This window comes from Neofelis nebulosa, chromosome 5 (assembly GCF_028018385.1).
Source record: "Neofelis nebulosa isolate mNeoNeb1 chromosome 5, mNeoNeb1.pri, whole genome shotgun sequence".
Lineage (NCBI taxonomy): Eukaryota > Metazoa > Chordata > Mammalia > Carnivora > Felidae > Neofelis > Neofelis nebulosa.
This window is the reverse complement of record NC_080786.1, coordinates 10,266,994-10,288,958: the sequence shown is the minus strand read 5'-3', so window position 1 is coordinate 10,288,958 and position 21,965 is coordinate 10,266,994. Positions and strand designations below refer to the sequence as shown.

The 21,965-nt window shown below is 43.4% G+C and overlaps 1 protein-coding gene and 1 pseudogene across 8 annotated transcripts in view; both read right to left on the bottom strand.

Annotated features, from left to right (window-relative positions):
- Positions 1–21,965, bottom strand: part of ACKR2 (atypical chemokine receptor 2) — a 60,969-nt gene that overhangs the window by 14,802 nt on the left and 24,202 nt on the right. For 6 of the 8 annotated variants that reach the window (XM_058729604.1, XM_058729600.1, XM_058729601.1 and 3 more), the window contains one exon: positions 17,948–18,140. Coding sequence is in view for 1 of the 8 variants with exons in the window: in XM_058729599.1 (XP_058585582.1) it covers positions 1,069–1,222 (154 nt within the window). In the remaining 7 variants the exon portion in view is untranslated. Of the gene's footprint in view, positions 1–1,068; positions 1,234–17,947; positions 18,141–21,965 lie in introns of those variants that run through there. The other 2 variants (XM_058729599.1, XM_058729606.1) reach the window with 2 other exon arrangements.
- LOC131513034 (putative uncharacterized protein C6orf52) lies at positions 1,961–4,010 on the bottom strand (annotated as a pseudogene).

Below are 21,965 nucleotides of genomic sequence, written 5' to 3'. Positions count from 1 at the left end.
TAGACTCCCCGACTCCTGGGCCCTGGGATCTGTGAGACCCTCCTGTTCCCCATGCTCCCTGGGACCCCACATTACTCAATGTTTCCTGGCTCTTATCAGGGAATGGGGATGTTGGTGACATTGAGAAACTCACAGGGCAACCCCTCCTCCCAGAGCTTACTTCAGTTAATAAAAACTCAGCAAGTTTAGAGCCCTACTCTTTAAAGAGCTGCTGTTGCAGAAGAAGGTATGATTTTCACATGTTTCCCAAATCATTTTTGCATTTCTTTCCTTAGTCTCTCTCACTGTTGCCTGCATTTATATTTCGGCATTATTCTTGGTTCAAAATGAAACACAATCACCACCTCCACTGCCCCCAGGGAGGGTGGTATACTCAGCATGGTGCAGCATGGAATAGACAGAAGAGATTGGTCTACTTCTTAATGGCTGAGTAACACCGGGCAAATTACTTAGCCTCTCTGAGCCTTAGTTTTCTCACCTGTAAAATATCTCCTTCCTGAAGGTTTTATAATAATTAGGTGAGTGCCTGACATAGAATTACTGGTTCCCTTCCAGGCCCCAAAATGACTCTTGGCTTAGCTTAAGAGGGATAAGAGGAAATTCTGAGACTATCTGGGGCAGAAGGGGGCTCAGAACTTGGGTGAGGGGTAACAAGAGAGAGCAAGGGGGCATAAGAAAAGAGTGTTGACATGCAAAGAATAACCTCAGCCCTTGGAGGGGGCCCTTAAAGACCTTCTCATCTGTCTCAGCTGGGGAACCAGAGACCCAGAGACAAAAGGGAATCCCTGAGACCACACAGCCATGTCTGACACCAACTTTCAGGGCCTTACAGAATCCACAAAACAGATTCTCAGAGCTGGAGCCAAAGAGGGAAGGAACCAGCAAACTGCCGTACTCCCTAGTGCTGAGGCACTTGTTCCGAGAGTTGTCCCAGAGAGAAAGCTCCACACTGACCTGTTAGCACTTCCCTCTCCCCACACCTGTGGCCACTCTCCAAGTCCCTGGATGCAGTCTCTCCCCTCTCCCCTGGGTAGAGTCCACCCCATTCCAGCAGTGGCCATAACCTACCAGAGCCAGACCAACTTGCTTGGGGATGTCCAACCTTGTCCAGGAGAGCAGCAGCACCCGGGTCCTTCTTCCTCAGGGAAGTGTAGAGGGAGTGCGAATCTCCTCTCTGGACAGTGCCCTGCACACATCCTGTTCTGAGGCTGGAACAAAGCATCCCCTTTGGGCCTGCCCCTGCCCCGCCTCAGCTGCAGAGCCATAAGCTATTTCCCCTCATTTGAAATGAGTCAAGCTCAAATGACCGCCCCCCCGAAGGAGCAACTCCCCCCACCCAAAGACAGTCTAATGTCTTTGGAAAACATGTGTCCCCAGCCACACTTCTCTGGACCATTTCCCCAGCAGGGGAGCCAAGCAGATGATGAACAGCCGCAGTTCAGAACTCCAGGCCTTTGCTAGGCAGCTTTCCCCAACCTCCAGCTGCATTGATTTCAGACATCTCTCCAGTACCATCATACCCCATCCTGCCCCTCATCTCCTCTGGCCTTAACTCCCAGCAAGCCCTGCTGCATCTGCCCCCCAAAGCGTCAGCAATATTTTCATTTCCTAGACTTTCCAAACCATCTTCCCTCTCCACCCCCACTCTTCTCCCTCTGCCTACTTACTTGTCTGCTCTCCTACTGGGTCAGGAACTCCCAGGCAGGGACTATACCGAACCCACCAGCCTAAGCCTAGGGCCAGAAAAGAGCAGAAACTGAATGAATATGTGTGTGTGACATTCTGCCACCATATGCTTGCCAAGATGAAGGTACCTCTTTTCTGGGACAGTACCTGTGGCCCAGGGATGATGTCTAGCCACCCTTACCTCCAACCCCCTGCAGCCTGATACACAGCAGGTGCTTGGTGAATGTCTGTTGTCTCTACTTGAATTAAGCAGTAACAGAATAATGCCAGGTGGTCAGTCACAGGCACTGGCATTGGGGTCAACACACTGCCCGGCTTGAATCTGGCTCTGTGTGTACCTGCTATGTGATCTAGAGATGGTGTCTTCACCTCTCTGAGCCTTGCCATTCAGATCTGTATTGGGGGTGGGGATGCTGCCTCCCTCAGACAGTAATGATGAGAACTGAATGTCCCCAGAGAGGTGGACATGGCCTTAAACATTTGCCTTTCCCTGGGGTCCACGGGCCACCTAGAGTGGAGGCCAGGCCATGATGGGTTCTCACTCCAACAGAAGGGAGCAGAGGACTTTTCAAGCGGGGGGGTCTTCAAGTGTCTCCAGGCTAAGTGCTGGTTACCAATAGGACAATTAGGAGTAGGGAGATGCCCAACAGAAGCCACAGAGCCCTGGCTCCATCCCAGGGATGGATAACCTTTTAAGACTGGCTTGTTTTCATTCCGTATAATTCTCTTGAGAGAATTAGGACAGCTAAGTTCTAGAACCTAGGCTCCTTCCTCATCCTCCCCTTCTCCCAACTTTTTATTTTAAAATAATTTTTCGATTTGCAAACTTAGCGCACAAAATTCTTATATGCCTGTCAGCCAGCTTCCTCTAATGTTAACCACAGAACCATAGTATAATGATCCAAAGCAAGAAACTAACATTGACACAATACTATTCACTAATCTACAGACCTTATTCAAATGTCACCAACTGTCTCACTAATGTCATTTCTCTGGTCCAAGATCTGAAGCAGACTCCCACATTGCTTTTGGTTGTTATGGCTCCTTAGTATCCCCATTTCTAGGGTAGTTCCTCAGTCTTGCTTTGTCTTTCATGACCTTGATAGTTTTGAAGAGAACCGTAGAACATCCCTAACTTTTGGTTTGATGCTTCTTCAAGGGTAAATTATGGCTATGTATTTTAGGCAGGGACACCACAGAAGTGATGTTGTGTCCTTCTCAGTGCATTATACCAGATGTGCATGATTTTAATATGTCTCATTACTGGCAACATTAACTGTAATCACCCGGTAAGATAGTGTCTGCAGGGTTTCCACTGTGAAATTACTACTTATTCTTTTGTAATTAAGAAGCATCTTGTAGGGAGGTACTTTGAGACTACGCAAATACCCTTTCTTATCAACTTTTGCCCGCTAATATTAACATTCATTGATGACGCTTTCTGACAATTATTACTGTGTTGTTTCCCAAATGGTGATTTTCTATCTCTATCATTCTTTGTGTGTGTGTGTGTGTGTGCGCTAGTAAAGTTTATTTATATCACATTTTATCATGTCAGTCACACTGAAGTCCTGGAGATTTGTATGTGCATACAGAATCTAGGACATTCTTGGGAGAATTTTTTTTTTTTTTCGAAAACAAAAACAAAACAAGATGCAATTAACGTGACAGTTGGGTAGATTAGTGACCATCATGCTCCTTTGGGGTCTCATCTGGGATTTTATTTTATTTTTTAATGTTTCACTTAGGTTTGAGAGAGAGAGAGTACAAGTGGTGTAGAGGCAAAGAGAGAGGGAGACACAGAACCCAAAACAGGCTCCAGGCTCTGAGCTGTCAGCACAGAGCCCAAAGCGGGGCTCGAACTCAGGAACCACGAGATCATGACCTGAGCTGAAGTCAGACACTGAACCAACTAAGCCATCCAGGTGCCCCTCATTTGGGGTTTTAGAGTGAACTGTATCCAAAGGCTGCCAGTGGCAACTCAAGAGAGAGCCATAGGTCCTTACTTTTCACCATAAACTCATTTAACTCTTCAATAGTCAAAAGAAGATTTGGATCTTCCAGTGGGTCTTCATCCTGCCTTTCTGCCAGAGCTGTGATTTCCTTACACACGACCAGAGTTTTGGCTCGGTGTCCAGAGGTCCCATGCACCTCCATCTGCTGCATAACCAGAAAGGGAGTAACCTCTGTGCTATTGCTCAAACCAGTTGCCCGAGTGGTAACCCTGGCAGGTCTGGAACACTGGCTTCACCCTTTGCCAGTACGAGTGATAATTACTTTTGCTGAGCTATGCCAAAACTTGCAAAACTCTCCTGCCCAGCCATTTACCCAGAAACTTTACAAAATGAGGCCAGTTTGAATTTCTGCATTAAAAATTCCAGCTCAGGGGCTAAGACCTCTCACCCTCTCACAACTTCCATCGTTCTTTTTACATTTATTAATTGGATTTTGCTGTAAGAAAGACTTGGCCTTTCTCTCTATTTATTTATATATATCAGTATGGACTCATGAGTATTAATTTTATTCCATTATTATCATTGGTTTTGCTGTTCAAATCACCTCAATTTTTTTTTGAGAGAGAGAGAGAGCATGAGCTGAGGGAGAAGGACAGAGGAAGAGAAAGAGAATCTTAAGCAGGCTCCACACTAAGTGAAAAGCCCAACGCGGGATTCAATCCCACGACCCTGGGATCATGACCTGAGCTGAAATCAAGAGTCAGATGCTTAACCTACTGAGCCACCCAGGCACCCCTCTCATCCTCTTTTGAAATACCTCAGCCCATCTGCTTCCTGTTGAGTTGAATTTCCACCCATAGCACCTCAAACACCTATGCTCTGGTATGCAGGGCAGGTTGTGAGGGTTCAGAGCCCTTGCATGGGTAGCCAGGTTTCCCCAGAATTCACTGAGGCATCTTCCGAGCAAGGGCTGGGTCCTCCTGGAATGGGCAGGTTCCAGCTAGAGGAAGTCAGTCATAGTTCTGGGGGCAGGGAATTCCAGGAAGGTCTGAGCCTGGCTAGGTAGACTCTCCCGGAATTCACCCTGCCCGCCATAGACCCACCCCAATCCTGGCCCAGTAGCAGCACCGGCCCACCGCTTGTCCTGCGCTTTTCCTTCTTGACCCCCTCTTCTCTGCCCAGGGATTGTTGCTGAGAAGTGCAGGTGGCAGACAGCTGGGCAGCACTTGCCCAAATTCTCTCCTGCAGAGACAGTGCTCTCCTCCTGGGGTTTAGTTACTAGCTGTTCTCCACCAGCCCCAAAGCAGCCAAAGCAGAGACAGCACCAGTCAAGGACAAAGGGGACATCCCCATATCAAAGTGGGCTGGGGGGAAGAAGTCTCTGAACTCATCTTCTTTGCTCTCTTCAAGAAGTGCAACAATTGGGGCGCCTGGGTGGCGCAGTCGGTTAAGCGTCCGACTTCAGCCAGGTCACGATCTCGCGGTCTGTGAGTTCGAGCCCCGCGTCAGGCTCTGGGCTGATGGCTCGAAGCCTGGAGCCTGTTTCCGATTCTGTGTCTCCCTCTCTCTCTGCCCCTCCCCCGTTCATGCTCTGTCTCTCTCTGTCCCAAAAATAAATAAAAAACGTTGAAAAAAAAAATTAAAAAAAAAAAAAAAAAAGAAGTGCAACAATTATTTGCCCTGGGAAGAGTGTGGACCCAGCCCCTGATGACAGGCAGCTGGGATGCACAGGGCATCTCCTACAGGATACAGTGCTGCTTCAACTTCAGAATGGAGACCTTAAAATTCATACTGTCCTGACACACTCCTAAGACACAATTTTAACACACTGGACACATTTACCATTACAGCAAAAAGTGGCATCACATTTTCAAAACATCTGCTTCTATTGCCAGCCAAGGACCAACTGTGAACCTGTGGACATTTTGCCTGCAGCCTGACCCTTCCTGTCCTCTGCCAGCCAACTCTAAGCCCATCTCCTCCCCAGAAGCTTCCTCAAGTCTCTCCAGGCCTCTCCAAACATCCCTAATGCCCTGCTCTGAGCTTCCTGAGTCTGTAAGAGAAATATTGTTCAAGGACAAATCTGTCTCCCTACCAGACCACAAATTCCTCACAGTCAGAGTGGTTCATCTGCACACAGAGTACCTGGTGCTACCCTCACAGAGCAGAAGCTAGAGAGCCGGGCAGTTGATTTGCTGACATAACCCAACCAGCACTGGACAAGCTGACGTTTTGACGGACAAGCCCCAATTTGGCCCTGCCTCATCCTCTGCCTCACTCTCGATCTCTTTCTCTCCATTTCTCTGTCTTCCCTGGGCAAACTTCACCCCATTCCGAGCTAAGCCCGTGACAGGGTCAGTCGGACCCTCTCTAGGGTCTTGAAGTTGGAACTCCTAAACAAACTTGCCCCCAAGTTTATAAGTTCTGGTAAAGCCCATGTTTACTTACTTTGATTAGATGTCAGGCCAGACCAACTTCTTCCTATCATGCTCCATTGACGGCACAACAGGAAGGAAATTTTACTCATCTCACCTCTTCCATTTCCTCTTTCTGTGCTGCCCCCACCGGCTGATCCCTTCCAGCCACCCAGACATGTCTCTCCTTTTGTACATCTGCCCAGCCTGTCATGTTCAGGGCCCTAGGAGGGGGCTGCTTTCAGCTTGGTGGGGGGGGCATGTGTAACTTTTGTACCACTTACCAGTCCCTTGCTACAAGCTTATTTGTTTGAAATCAATGTATTTGTTCACTTATCAAAATGTCTTCAACCACATATTACATGTTAGCTTTAATATAGCGCTTACGTTACGGCTCAGAGAACCTTGCCCAGAAACACACGGTTGACGAGAACCCACCAGGGTTTTCTGGCTCCCATATCAGTGCTCTCTTGCCTACAATGTACGTGAATATTCTGTTTGATTTTTTTCTCCTTCCTGCTCTCCAACCGTTCCAACTCAGATCTAGTTAGCTATTCCAGGACAGAAGTTATTTGTCACCCATCTGAGGATCCCTCGCACCATAGTCTGGCCAATGGCATGGACACACTGCAAACACTCAATAAAAGTTTACTGAGGGAATGCATGCTTCTATGTAGAAAGCCTCCCCAAGAATTACCTGCTCTTCTCCAAGGCTGGTACTAATGTTTTTTGTACACAGACTCCAGTCCCTGAGGCTTCTTCTGTCTATAGAGGAAGGTCCACACACTGTGAATGGTTGGTTTATATATTGTCTTTTTAAACCTATAGGTTCTTTCTCCACCTCCATCTTTTTGCTTTTCCTCAAAACTTATTGAGGAAACTGGTTGTTCGTCCTGTATGTCAGGTTTCCCATGGTCTAGACTGTGCTGATTGCATCCTTGTGGTGGTGTTGAACGTTTCTCTGCCCTCTTGTTTTCCTGTAAATTGGAAGCTAGAGATCTGATCAGATTCAGCTCTTATACTTCACAGGTGGTGCTATTCATCCATCGGGAGGCATGTACTGTGTGGTTGTCACTCTTCTTGTGAGCTGAGCAGCCACTGATGCTCAATGCCAATGCCCATTCATTCTTTAGCAGTTGCACAATGGTGGCTGGTTTACCTCTGATGACTTATGGTCTCCTCCTGCAGACTCTGATGCACCCCTGACTTTTCTGTAGCATCTTTCTCCTAAACGGCTTCTTAGTTACTGACATTCCTTGGTACTTAGATATAGCACGAGCTTCCTCCAAAACACCCCAGTTAGGGGTCTACTCTTGGAGGACAGAGGTTCAGTGGTCATCACAACGTGTGCCCTGACTCCTCCAACCAAAAGAGGTGAAGTCAAGTGTAGATCAGTGCCAGCTGAGGTCGCCGAATGAAATGGGCTTGCACCTAGCAGGAGGTTACCTCTGCTAAAACTCCCAGCAGCTTGTGCTATCACAGTCACTTCTAGCTCTGAGTCTTTGCATCCTTGAATGCTCTAGCCCACTCACAGCTCCCTTCTCCCAGCTGTTCCCTGCCCCTGAAGATACAGGTATGGGACTTGGCCCTGAGACTCTGTCTCCTCAGAATCACTCACCACCCCATCATGAGCATAACAGATATTCCTTAAGTTTGGGGCCATGGTTGGGTTTAAATTTGTTGTGTGCCTGGGCCCCTCTCTTTCTTCCGGGCCCTTCTCATTCCGACTCTCCTTTCCACAGACACACTCCCCTCATTACAGTGAAGATCAGCTCGGTGACTCACTGTGGTGACAGAGACCACCTGCCTCAGGTTTCCCCCAGCAGCACAGAAGATGTGAGGCTCTGAAATAGCTCCTTCTGTGGTTCCCATTCCAACCCAGTCCCTATGGAGAGAAGGAAATGTGGAGATACATAGTCCTCTTCTCCTTTAGAACGACACTTTTGTGCCAATGGACCCCTGGGATAGTGTAACAAAGCCTTGGACTCTCTCTCAGAATAATGTTTTTAAAAACATAAAGCAAAATATGTTAGAAACCAATTATATGCCTCAGAACTTGAAACAATCCAGTTGTCCTCGGTGGGAAAATGATTAAATAAATTCCATGCCTACCATGGAACACTACTCAAGACCAAACAGATTAGAACAGATTAGTGGATGCCAGGGCTCAAGGAAGGAAGCGCATGGCAATTGTTTGACTATGAAAGAATGGCATGAGGGGCCCTCATGGTGACAGAACTGTTCTCACGGTCACACAAATCTACATGAGATAAAACTGCATGGAACTAAATGCACACATGTGCACACACACCACACACTAGTGCACAGAAAACTGGTCAGACTTGAATAAAGTAGGGGGATTTTATCAATATCAATTTCCCGGACACGACATTGTACTATAGTTTTGCAAGATGTTACAAGGGGAGAAACTGGATGAAAGGTATACAGGAGCTCTTGGAATTATTTCTTAAAATTCATGTCTATAATTTAGATAATTTTATTTTAAAATAAAAAGTTTAAAAAATTCTGAAATATAATTGTTAAAATATTTTCATTTTTTATTCATTTACAAAAAAAGTTTTTTAATGTTTATTCATTTTTGAGAGAGAAAGAGACAGAGTGCAAGCGGGGGTGGGGCAGAAAGAGAGCGACACACAGAATCCAAAGCAGGCTCCAGGCTCTGAGCTGTCAGCACAGAGCCCGATGCAGGGCTTGAACCCATGAACCATGAGATCATGACCTGAGGTGAAGTCAGATGCTAAACGGACTGAGCCATTCAGGCATCCCATGTTAAAATATTTTTTAAACACATTTATGATACAAGAATACAGGGGCTTGAGGAAATCAAGCTTCCCTTTCTATCCTATATCAATCTAAAAAATTACTCCCCAGGCCAGGGAGAAGATAAGAGGTCTGAGAGAAGCAAGTCAATGTAGACATTAGAGAGATTCTGTGCTCTGCCTCCCAGCCAGAGTCCTGGGGTTTATGGGGTCCAGAGGCAGAGGGACACGGTAATGGTGAATCCAAGATGAGCAGGGCTACAGGCAGCCCCCATCCCACACCCTCACCTGGCACAGAAGCAGTTGAATGACGTATTCAGTGCCCTGCCGGGGCTGAAGGTGCCAGCAGATCAGATTGAGTGTGGATGGGAGGGACTGGTGACCAACAGGAAGGCAGGAAATGACATCTAAGTGAAGACCCCCATGGGCAGATGCCACCAAAGACCAGATGGCACAGTGTTGAACCTTGGCACTGACTGAATCTCATAGAAGTGATGAGGTTCTGGGAAATGGGTGACCCTCACAGTAACTGAGGCTTACTTTTCAATATCCTGTGGATTAGGGTCTCAAAACAGAAAATAAGATATTATAGAAAACTATGACTGTGTTTTCTTATACACTCGAGTATGTGGCCAAGAGCCAATGGCACTTTGAAAATCCATGGGAATAGCTTCTACAGCAGACACTTTGGTGATTCTCCTATCCTGTGGCCTCACCCGCAGTGGACACTTTGGTGGTCCTCCTATCCCCTGGCCTCACTCTGGCCTTACCTGCTCAATATACACGGCTGATTTCCCACTGGCAGTGCCCACACTACTTCCTCTGAGGGCTTGCTCTGGCTAACGACGCCTGTTTTGCCCGTGTCCAGCTATATGGTGCCCCCCTCCCCTCAAGACTCCTTAACAAATGACTGGGGTGAGTTGGTACAAAACTACCCCACCAACCTTGCCCCTGAGATGTGTGTTGTATACTACCCTGAGTTTCTCCAGGTTGCAGCTACCCACAGGGTAACAGAGGTAACATAATCTTTATTGGCATCCTTCCCTCCCCTGCCTCACTTCCCTACTCTCCTGCCTGTGTCCCCTCAATAAACTACTACTTGAACCACATGACCTTGCCAATCGCCAATCTTCTTGGACTTATTAAAACGGCAATTTCATATAGACCAAACTAAAATGTACACTCAACCCTTTGTCTTAGGGTCTGCCAACACAGTTATCTACATACTCTATCCAAGGATTGCTCCCTCAAATCGCCACCCAGCCACCCTTAGGGAGATCAATGGGAGACAGCGCTAAGCCAAATCGGGGGGCTGAACCCCTTGAGATCTATAGAGGACCCTCTGCCTCCTCTGGTTCCCCAGGATGGCAGGTCCTAGAAGACGTGGGGCAGAACAACACAGAGGCTGCTTCAGGATGAACACATCCTCCACCCAGATATTGTACATTGGAGTGGGAAGTGTGGCCACAAAATGAGGAAACCATAAGAGATAAATGCTGTAACTGGAAATGTGATGGAATGTTTGGAAGCAAAAGACCTGGGTGTGAGCTGAAAATCTGGAAAGAGGAACATCAGGCTGAGATCAGGAAGGTGACAGACATTGAAAAGCTCCAGGGGCCTATTTGGCCTGGTCCCAGTCCTCCCTCCTGGAGAACTCAATCCCTCCAAAATAGAGGGCTCTGGATATAGAGAGAGGCTCAAGGGTTATAGAGAGAGGCTTGGGTTAAGGCAAGCCTGTTTGCACAGAGCAGATGCTTTCCCCTGTAACCCACTGGAGGAAATGTATTTTGCCTGGCGGTCCACAGCATAAGCATCACAAAATAATAATTACCCTAACTACCCACAACATGCTTTGATATTTTCTACTCTGTTCTATTTCATATTTTCTAAATGCTGGACGTGGTCCCTTAACTGATTTCACAACCCGCTTCTGGGTGGTGACCTACGGTTTGAAATGCTGCCCTTGAGTGTATCCAGAAATAAAAGGGTGTGGACCAGGATTGCTGAGCCTTTCCTAAATACCATGTATTTACGTCAGCCCCTGGTCCCATTCAGGGCTGCAGGGACTGCTGGGCTGAACCAGAAGAACCTCTCAAATTCTGTAAAATGAAAGTGATTCCTATCTCCTAATCCAGTGATTCGAAACAGGATTGCTACCACTTTCACATTTTCCCCACCTTTCAAAAAAATTGTAATGTTTTATTTATTTTGAGAGAGAGGGAGAGGGAGTGTGTGTGAGTGGGGGGGGGGGAGCAGAGAGAGAGAGAGAGAGAGAGAGAGAGAGAGAGAGAGAGAGAGAGAGGATCCAAAGCAGGCTCTGCACTGATAGCAGAGAGCCCGATGCGGGGCTCCAACTCACAAACCACAAGATCATGACCTGAGCCAAAGTCAGACAGCCACTTAATCCACTGAACCACCCAGGTGCCCCCTGCCTTTCACATTTTTTGCCACATCCCCGTACCACCTGTACTACATATTATTGTATGAATATTCTCTCTAAATCAACTCATCACCTTTTTGAAACTTAAATACTCGTACCAGCTCTGTCTCATGGAATACTTTCGATAAAATCAAAGCTTTGATGCTATTCCCTAATGCAAAATAAAACCAAAACACAATTATGAAAATAAAACATGCCTTCTGTGTTCTACCTTATATCATTCAGCCAGTGGCCCTCCCTGGTCTGCTCCTTTCACAAGAAAACAATCTAGGCTCTGCATAGCTCAAGCTGTCCCTGTTCCCAGAAAGGGATCCCATTGGGATCCCCAATGGACCCAGCCTAGTATGCAGGAGATCCAGGTACTTAGATAAGAACACGATTACATCCTTATTTTCACTGACCTCTGATGGAAATTCAACATTTCCTTCAAACAGAATGTGATACATGACTTGTCACCAGTGAAGTCACTGATAGTTTTATTCACATCACCAGTGTAGCAGACATTTCAAAATATTTACACTCATCACTTTCTGAAAATTGCTTTCAGACCCACTTTGTATTTAAGACATCAATAAAGAAACACATAGATAGCACATGCTATGCCACAATTGAAAAAATATTGTGGTATATGTGTTTTAATAAGATCATCAGTTCTTGGCAATTTCAATAGGATCGCTAATCTTATGTATTTTTTCCCTCCCCCATTCCCCCTTATGTATTTTATTTTATGATTTTTAAAACAGTATTCTGAGATGGGTCCATAGGCTTCACAGACTTCCAGAGGGAGCCATGGAACAGAAGAGGTTAAGACACTACATAGAGAATCACGGTTTAGGGCTGGGTTTGGAGCTAGACAGACCTGAGTTGAAATCTTAATTCTGCTATTTACATAAGCCAAACTACCTGGGCCTCAGTTCCCTCACTTCTAGAATGGGGATCACTAGATTAGCATATACCTGAGTAAAGCTGAAGTCCAAACCCAGCCCAGACTGCCTCATGGGGCAGATAAAGCCTGGATGGAGATAGGAGGGCTGGGGTAGGGTCCACCTTTCCCTGGGCTTCCTAACTTTCCCTTCAGGGAAGTCATTTGTCCCCCCTCAGCCTGGCTGAGCCCAGATTTCTGTAGCAGGACAGAAATACTGATTTCAGGTCCTACTGACATGCTCTATCCCATTTATGAGCCCAGAATCATCACCCCACTCCCAAAATTGACTGACACTATGAGGCGTCCAAGAGAGGCCTGTCATGTCCTGCTTTTAAGCATTGACATGCATAGCCACATTTGGCCACTGGATGGAGCCAGTTCACATTCTTAATCCTTCAGCCCAAAGGGCCAAGCCAGACCTCGTCCCTCAGAGCTGAGAACATTCCCTCATCCTGCTCCGCTTTTATTTTTTTTCCAAATTGAGCCTGACATTCAAAAAAGCACCCACTTTGTGCTCCTTTCCAGTAACCTACTACTCTAAGAATGGTGGTGACCATCCTGACTTTTAACATAGGTTAACTTTTCCTGCTCTTACCCTTTATTTAAATGCAGTCATAAAGAATATATTAGAAAATGAAGATGACACAAATGGAAGGATATTCCATGCTCATGATTGGAAGAATTAATATTGTTAAAAAGTCCATACTGCACAAAGCAATCTACAGATTTAATGTGATTCCCTATCAAAATACCAATAGCATTTTTCACAGAAACTAGAACAAATAATACTAAAATTTGTATGGAACCACAAAAGATCCTGAATAGCCAAAGCAATCTTGAGAAAGCAGAACAAAGCTGAAGGTATCATGATTCCAGATTTCAAGATATACTACAAAGCTACAGTAATCAAAAGGCACTGGTACAAAAATAGACACATAGAAAAATAGACAGAATAGAGAGTCCAGAAATAAACCCACAATTAGATGGCTAATTAATCTATGAGAAAGGAGGCAAGAATATACAATGGGGAAAAGACAGTCTCTTCAATAAATGGTCTTGGGAAAACTGGCTAGCTACATGCAAAAGAATGAAGCTGGACCACTTTCTAACACTAGTCACAAAAATAAACTCAAAATGGAGTAAAGACCTAAATGTGAGACCTGAGACCATAAAAATCCTAGAAGAGAACATAGGCAGTAATTTCTCTGACATTGGCTATCAATAGACACATTTTTCTAGATATGCCTCCTGAGGCAAGGGAAACAAAAACAAACTATTGGGAGTACATCAAAATAAAACACTTTGCACAGCAAAGGAAACCATCAACAAAACAAAAAGGCAACCTACTGAATGGCATAAGATATTGCAGATGATATATCTGATAAAGGGTTAATATCTAAAATATATATTAAAAAAAAGTATACAACTTAACACCAAAACAAACAATCCAGTTAAAAAAACAGGTAGAAGACTTGAATAGATATTTTTCCAAAGAAGACATCCAGACAGACAACAGACACTTGACAAGATGCTCAATATCACTCAACATCAGGGCAATGCAAATCAAAACCACAAAGAGGTATCATCCCACACCTGTCAGAATGGCTAACATAAAAAAGACAAGAAATAACAAGTGTTATAAGGATGTGGAGAAAAAGGACCCCTCATGCACTGTTGATGGGAAACTTTCAACATTGACTTTCTGTCAAACTAGTAAATTGGTGCAGCCACTGTGAAAAAGCAGTATGGAGATTCTTCAAAAAAAACTAAAAATAGAAATACCACATGATCCAATAATTCCACTACTGGGTATTTACTCAAAGAAAATGAAAACACTAATTTGAAAAGACACATGCACTACTATGCACTATGTTTACCGCAGCATTATTTACCATAGCCAAAATATGGAAGCACCCTAAGTGTCTACTGATAGATGACTGGATAAGGAAGATGTGGTGTGTGTGTGCATGTAAGTATATACATATACCCATGTTTATGTATGTATACACACAATGAAATATTACGTAGCCATAAAAGAGGATGAGATCTTGCCATTTGTGTCAACATGGATGGACCTAGGGTATTGTGCTAAGTGAAAGCAGTCAGACTGAGAAAGACAAATATCATATGATTTCACTCATATGTGGAATCTAGAAAACAAAACAAATGAATACATAAACAAAAAGTAGAATTAGACCTATAAATACAGAGAACTGATGGTTGCCGGAAAGAAGGGGGGTGGGAGATGGGCAAAATGGGTGAGGAGGATGGGGAGATACAGGTTTCCGGTTATGGACTGAATAAGTCGCAGGAATAAGAGGTACAGCATAGAGAATACAGTCAATGATATTGTAATAACATTGTATGGTGACAGATGGTACCTATACTTGTGGTGAGCATAGCATAATGTATGGAATCACTATGAATCACTATGTTATACACACGAAAATAGTGAAACATTATGTCAACTACACTCAAATTTTAAAAAATAATAATAATATATTCTTTTGCATTGGTTCCTTTTATTAAACATTGTAAGATTACAGGAAATAGAGGTTCATTTATTCTTACTGCCCTGTAAGTTCCAGTGGGTGACTATGCAATAATTTATCTGTCCATTTATCTGGTAGCTGGGCATTTGAATAGTTTCTACTTTGGGGTTTGCTTTGTGGTTGCTCCGTGGAGGGTGGTATCCACCCATCCAAAATTGGCTCGGAGCTGGAGATGGTGATTCAATACACTCACCGAGAGGGTCTGAAAGATTCATTCTCACATAGTGAGGCTTTCGGGGGCAAGCATGGCCAACACTCAAGCCAGTCTGTTTGGCTGGAGCAGAAGGGGCAAGTGGCTTGAGTTTTTATAGTGACTGGAGGTGGAGGAGGTCCAAAATGAGGACTCCCTCTTCCACAGGCTGGGGTTTGTGTGGCTTGGATTCCCATCCACACCAAGGAAACCCGGGTTTTCTTAGCAGCATGTCCAGGTGTGCGACAGGACGGAGAAAGGGAGTGATGCGGCTTGAGGGCTGTCAGCGGTCAAACATCAAAAATGGAGTCAGACTAGGGGTGCCTGGGTGGCTCAGTCGGTTGAGCGTCTGGCTCTTGATTTCGGCTCAGGTCATGATCTTGGGCTTCACACTGATGGCACACGGGGCATGCTTGGAGTTCTCTCTCCCCTCTCTCTCTGCGCCTCCCCCCCCCCCAAAAAAAAGTGTGTTCTCTCTCTCTCTCTTTCTGTCAAAATAAATATAGGCTTAAAAAATTTTTTTTAAATGCAGTCAGACCCTTTATTACAGGGTTATTACAAGTAGTACTGCTATGGACACTGTAGTATAAGACTACTGGTAAACATATTACACATTTCTATTGGGTCTCTAGATAGCAGTGCAATGGCTGGGGTATATGCTTGACTTTGGTAATCACAGCCAAACAGTTTTTCAAAGTGACTGCACCAAATTACATTCTTTCTAACAACACTTATGGATGTACTAGTTTGTTTATCACTCCACAGCTGAAGGACATTTGGTTTGTTTCCATTTTTTGTAATTACAAATAAAGCTTCTATCAACACTATTGTACAGGTTTTTGTGTGAATATAGGTTTTCATTTCACTTGGGTAAATACTAGGAAAGGAATGGCTGGGTTGTATGGTACGTGCATGTTTAAGAAACCGGGCATTCTGTTTTCCAAAGGTACCTGTACCATTTTGAATTTCCACCAGCAAAATATGAGAGTTTCAATTGGTCTTCATCCTTTTAAGGACTTGGTATGGTCAATCTTTACTTTTAGCCATTCCAGTAAATGTGAAGTAGTATTTCACTGTGGTTTTAATTTGCATTTCCTTAAGAACATACTTTCATATGCTTACTTACCACCCATTTATCCTCTTTGGTGAAGTGTCTTTTCAAACCTTTTGCCCATTAAAAAAAAATTGGGCTGTCTTCTTACTCTTTGGTATATAGGGCTCTTTATAGATTATGGATACAAGTCCTTTATCAAGTATATGATTTGCAAATATTTTCTTCTAGTTTCCATTGTCTTAATAGTATCCTTTGAAGAGCAGAAGTTCTTAATTTTTGTGACATCCAAAGAATTTATTTTTTTCTTTTATGTTGTGTGCTTTTTGTGTCTTATCTAAGAAATTTTTGCTTGCCCTAAAGTCACAAAGATTTTCTCTTATGTTTTCTTCCAGAAATTTTGTAATTTTTGGTTTTACACTTAGGTCTCTGGTTGATAAACCTATATTAGCAAAGTTCAGAATGCTGTTTACAAGAGGGTTCTGATAATGTACATTTTGAAAGAAGTCAGAGTTTACATCCAGTAGAACTTTTAAGATATATAAGGAGGGTCATAGTTTCTGTGCATGGAGTCAGATGCTAACAATTTATGCTAATTCAGAGTTGATCTTTCAGAATAAATGACATGAAGTTCTGGAGTTGATGGGACCTTTTTTTTGCACCCTCCCTTTGATAGGAGTACATCCACAGTGTATATTTAGTAGGCTATACAGATGTATTTTAACACTATATATAATTTCACATAGTCTTGGCTTTGTTCCTCTGTTCTTCAGAGGCTCATTTGTTTGGTCTTTCAAGAATTAACAGTTGGGAATGAGGCTTACTTAATGTAACATGACAAGCAAACCCTAAGTAGTATAAAAAATACATAAGAGTTCATCTTACAATCAGCATAATTTGTAATAACTTTTTAAAAGTTTGTTTGTTTATTTAGAGAGAGAGAGAGAACAAGGGAGAGGGAGAGAGAGAATCCCAAGCAGTCTCCATGCTGCCAGCAGAGTCTCCCACATGGGGCTCAATCTCACGAACTGTGAGATCATGACCTAAGCTGAAATCAAGAGTCAGACGTTCAACCGACTAAGCCACCCAGGCACCCCCAGTAATTAATAACTTTTAATAATTGTCCACCAATGTCCAGGATCTACCCGAACCAACTAATGCACTATTCCTCTCTTATAAAGAAACTGGAATACTTCTTCAATTGTAAGGTTATATTTTTCTATCTTCCTTGAATCACAGTTAAAATTCCTGAGCTATTTTAGTCTTCCTTTACAGAGGTAAGAGACAACTCCTTGGTTTGTAGAGCCCCAGTGGCATCCCTAGTTGCATTAGGCCTTTTTCTAGAATCCCCACAGGTTTTACAATGGGTCTAATTCAAAAATCCCAGTTCCAAGGATTAAAGCTAGAAAAAGGATATAAAACCAAATGTCCCTAAAGATGAGGAGCTCTTTATATTCCAAAGCAGCTCACACACACACACACACACACACACACACACACACACACACACACGTCAGGGAGGATCCATGTCTTAGGTAATCTTTAGGTGGCAGAATTTTTATAGTATCTAGCACATTGCATCCCTAGGTGGAATATGCAGCCAAGAACTTTACAGACAACGTTAAGGTCTGTTGTGTACCAACTACTCAGTGGCCATGAATTACCACTGCCAAAGACATTTGAAGGAGAGAGCTATGATGGAAAGGGGCAGGGAAGATGGACCTTCTTGATAGGCAGCAGTAAACTATGGTGGTAAGCAAGATGAGGACTTAAGAATCCTGGTTTAGCCCAGTCTCCCATCTCATACACTAGACCTGAGGTTATTTACCTGGTATCTCCATACACCCTACAAAAATTTCTTTGTGGTCTTCACTTAGTCCATCTTGAATGCCACACGGTAATTCCTTTTTTTTTTTTCTAGGATAAAGTTGCCATGAATTGTATCCAGACTTACCTTATTTGCTACAAATTTTGATGTAGTTGTGGCTTGTCACTCTTGTATCCTCAAGGATGGTCTAGAGCCCCATAGAGTCATGGGAATGGTCAAGAGAATGTCATAAGACTCCTGCCATCTGGGTTCTTTCTTAAAATTCCTTTTCATATCCTGCTAGAACATATGTGCTGTATGATGTCCAGGGTGACCTGGGCTGCAAAGGAACCCAGGATATAAGTGAGTACTTGACAATAAGGAGGCAACAGACAAGAAGGAAAGCTCTCAAGGTTGGAGTGACACTATTGGAATACCAGATAGATAATAATATTGACATGGACTGAGTCCCAAGATCTGGTGGATTGTAGAACTGCAGCATTAGAGTTCATCTTGATCCTTAGTAGAGCCTCAGGACACATAAAGCCTGCTTGCTGAAAAGATTTATATAGTTTTGCTTAGTGCCATAGTTTTGCTTCTGTCTCATCACCAGTGATTTGGAGGTTGGAAGGGATGTGTGGTTTGTAATTTAGGCACATGTTGGACAACTTGTCCCATAAAATGAGACATCAGTCTGAGTTTAGATAGGAGTCTATCTTTTTCCAGGAAGGAATGCATTTTCGGAGTTCTTCTGACTGTGGTAGCATCTGCCTTCCAGTAGGGGTCGCCTCAAGGCTACCCAAAGAATAAGCATAACAGCTCCGGCCCTGTGGATGCTCCTAACGCTGGGACCATCTCTTCTAGGGTGCTTTCCCACATTACAGTGGCAGAAGAAAGGCAGTGCACACAATGAAAAATCAATATATGGCAAAACCCAGGTGCATACCTAGCATTTTTCATTCTATCATGCTCCTTCATTCAATTGTGTGTTAAGATGCTGGCTGGCTCTGATGAGCAGGGAGGGACTTAGAGACCATAAGTCCATAAGTCGCCCATCTTGGTGGAAGCTATAAATACATAGGACAGGCTAGCAACCTGTTAGTGTCCGGGCAGCTTTTCTATATTGCAGCCCCATTTTGTAGGCTCTGTGGTCATTCTTACATTGGAAAGTGACAAGGGGCTAGGGATTGGAAGAACGTGCTTATAAATGTATTCACATAGTGCACTGCTTCATCTCCAGCATTTCCCTTTACATACTTCAAGTGCTTTAACTTATAATAAGCAAAACTTTCTGGGTAGAAATTCATACTCGTAAATCCAATACCCTAGGTGTATAAATATTAGGAATCCAAAGGTATCTTAGATATTTCAAAATACTAAGAATAATTTAATAAGGTTTCATCTTAAAATAAAAAATCTGTATTGCTCAAACATTCCAAATTAGTTTACAAAGCTACCAGTCCAAACCCATCCTCCTGTGACAGATCTATAAAACATCAAATATGCAGGGGCACCTGGGTGGCTCAGTCAGTGAAGCGTCTGCCTCTTGATTTCGGCTCAGGTCATGATCTCGAGGTTTGTGTGATCAAGCCCTGCATCAGGCTCTGTGCTGACAGTACACAGTCTGCTTGGGATTTTTCTCTCTCCCTCTCTCTCTGCCCTTCCCCTGTTCTCTCTTTCTCTGCTTCTCTCAAAATAAATAAAAACTTTTTTTCTTTTGTTTTAATGCTTATTTAGTTTTTTGAAAGATAGAGTGTGAGTGGGGGAGAGGCAGAGAGAGAGGGAGACACAGAATCTGAAGCAGGCTCCAGGTTCTGAGCTGTCAGTGCAGAGCCTGATGCAGGGCTTGAACCCATGAACTGTGAGATCATGACCTGAGCCGAAGTTGGACGCTTGGACACTGAGCCAAGCAGGTACCCCTAAATAAAAACATTTAAAAAAAACCCATCAAATATGCAAAGCAGCTTTTTAAAAAAGTTTTATTTATTTGTTTTTGAGAAAGAGAGAGAGTACACACAGAAGTGGGGGAAGGGCAGAGAGAGACAGGAGAGGGAGAGAATCCTAAGTAGGCTCTGCACTGTCAGCTCAGAGCCTGATGCCCAGGTTTGAACATATGAACCCTGAGATCATGACCTGTGCCGAAGTCAGACCCTTAACCAACTGAACCACCCAGGTGCCCCAAAGCCACTTTCTTAACACAAAAAAATATTAATACTAATGGTATCTTCTCTTTTATATTTCTATGATTTATTCTAAGGTTAGAAGATGTTTACCCACCTAAAGAAAGCAATTAGCATACCAGTGAACCGAAGCTATTTATTAGCAGATACTTGGGCTGCAAGGTTAAGAATCTTATTTGAGACCCCATCAGCAACCCTAAACTCTATATGTGATTATGTTAATGACTTCATAATGTCATGGGGTAATAACTGGGTGAAAAGATATGATATCTGGGATTTGCTTTAAAATACTGCAGGAAAAAAAAAAGAAAATATATACCTAAATATATAAATAGAGAGGTGATCACTTAGCCCACTTCCCCTGCTCAAGTTTTTCTCCCTAAGGAGTCTGTAGCTCCTAGTCAAGTTGATTACTTGAGTTTTTTTCTTTTTAATGTATTTATTTTTGAAACAGAGCATTTTGAAACAGGGCAAGAGGCAGACACAGAATCTGAAGCAGGCTCCAGGCTCTGCGCTGTCAGCACAGAGCCTGACACGAGGCTCGAACCTACCAACCATGAGATCATGACCTGAGCCAAAGTCGGATGTTTAACCGACTGAGCCACCCAGGCGCCCCTTGATTGAGTTTTGAAATCTTAACATATATAAATGTACATATGTTAAGATATGTAAATATCTTTCCATTAAAAAGTAAAGATATGTAGATGTATCTAGAGACCCTTAAACTTGAGGTTAGACAGTAATGTCTTTTGAATTTAATTTTAAGACACAAAGACCTGATGAAATTGTGTTCTGTCATATTCATACAATGTAACTCCTAAGGATCTTTAAAATTAGATCCAAATGGATTTTGGATATTTCACATGGCTTCCCCTGACTCAAGGTCAAGTCAAGAACTTACAGTTTCATTCTACTAAGTATGCTTTGAGTCAGAAAATGTCTCCAAACTGCTATTTTTAACAGTTTCTGTAATCTTCATGCTACCAATAAGTGGGTTTAGATCAACAGGATTAACAGGACTAACAAACTCCACAGTAATGCCCAAAAGTGTTCCCAACCTAGATTCTTAATTCTGTAATTGCACTTCCTTTTCTTTTATACTGAAATTCTTGATTCCTAAAGTAATACACATCATCACTACTACATTTACTTGTATCTAACACAAAAAATGGTTTAAAATACAATATTAATAGGTTCAATAAAGCTATAGAATAAAGTCCAATATTTTTCATGCAGTTCCTTTTTTCTTAACCGTGTCCCAAAAAGTCACAACTTAAAGTCGCTCCCGTGACCCCACATGGTGGTCAACCCATATTCAAGAGCTGCACTGTTCAACAGAGTGGTCACTAGCCATATGTGGCTATTGAGCATTTGAAGGGTGACTAGTCTAGGGTGCCTCAGTGGCTTAGCCAATTAAGCATTCGACTTCAGCTCAGGTCATAATCTCGTGGTTCACAAGTTCAAGCCCAGTGTCCAGCTCTGTGCAGAGGACTCAGACTCTGGAGCCTGTTTCAGATTTAGTGTCTCCCTCTCTCTCTGCCCCTCCCCACTCATGCTCCCTCCCTCCCTCTCTCTCTCTCTCTCTCTCAAAAATAAATAAACATTGAAATGTGACTAGTCTACACTGAGAAGTTTTACAGCATAAAGCACATACCAGGTTTCAAATACTTGGTACATATAAAAGAATGTAAATATCAACAATTTAATGTTAATTAATAATTTAATAATGATTATTATCTTGATAATATTTTCACTACTTTGGATTAAATTAAATATATTGGTTTTTTTTAATTTTTAAAATTTTTTTAATGTTTATTTATTTTTGAAAGACACAGAGACACAGAGTGTCAGCAGGAAACAGGCAGAGAGACAGGGAGACACAGAATCTGAAGCAGGCTCCAGGCTCTGAGCTGTCAGCACAGAGCCCAATGCAGGGCTCAAACTCATGAGCCGTGAGATCATGACCTGAGCTAAAGTCAGCCACC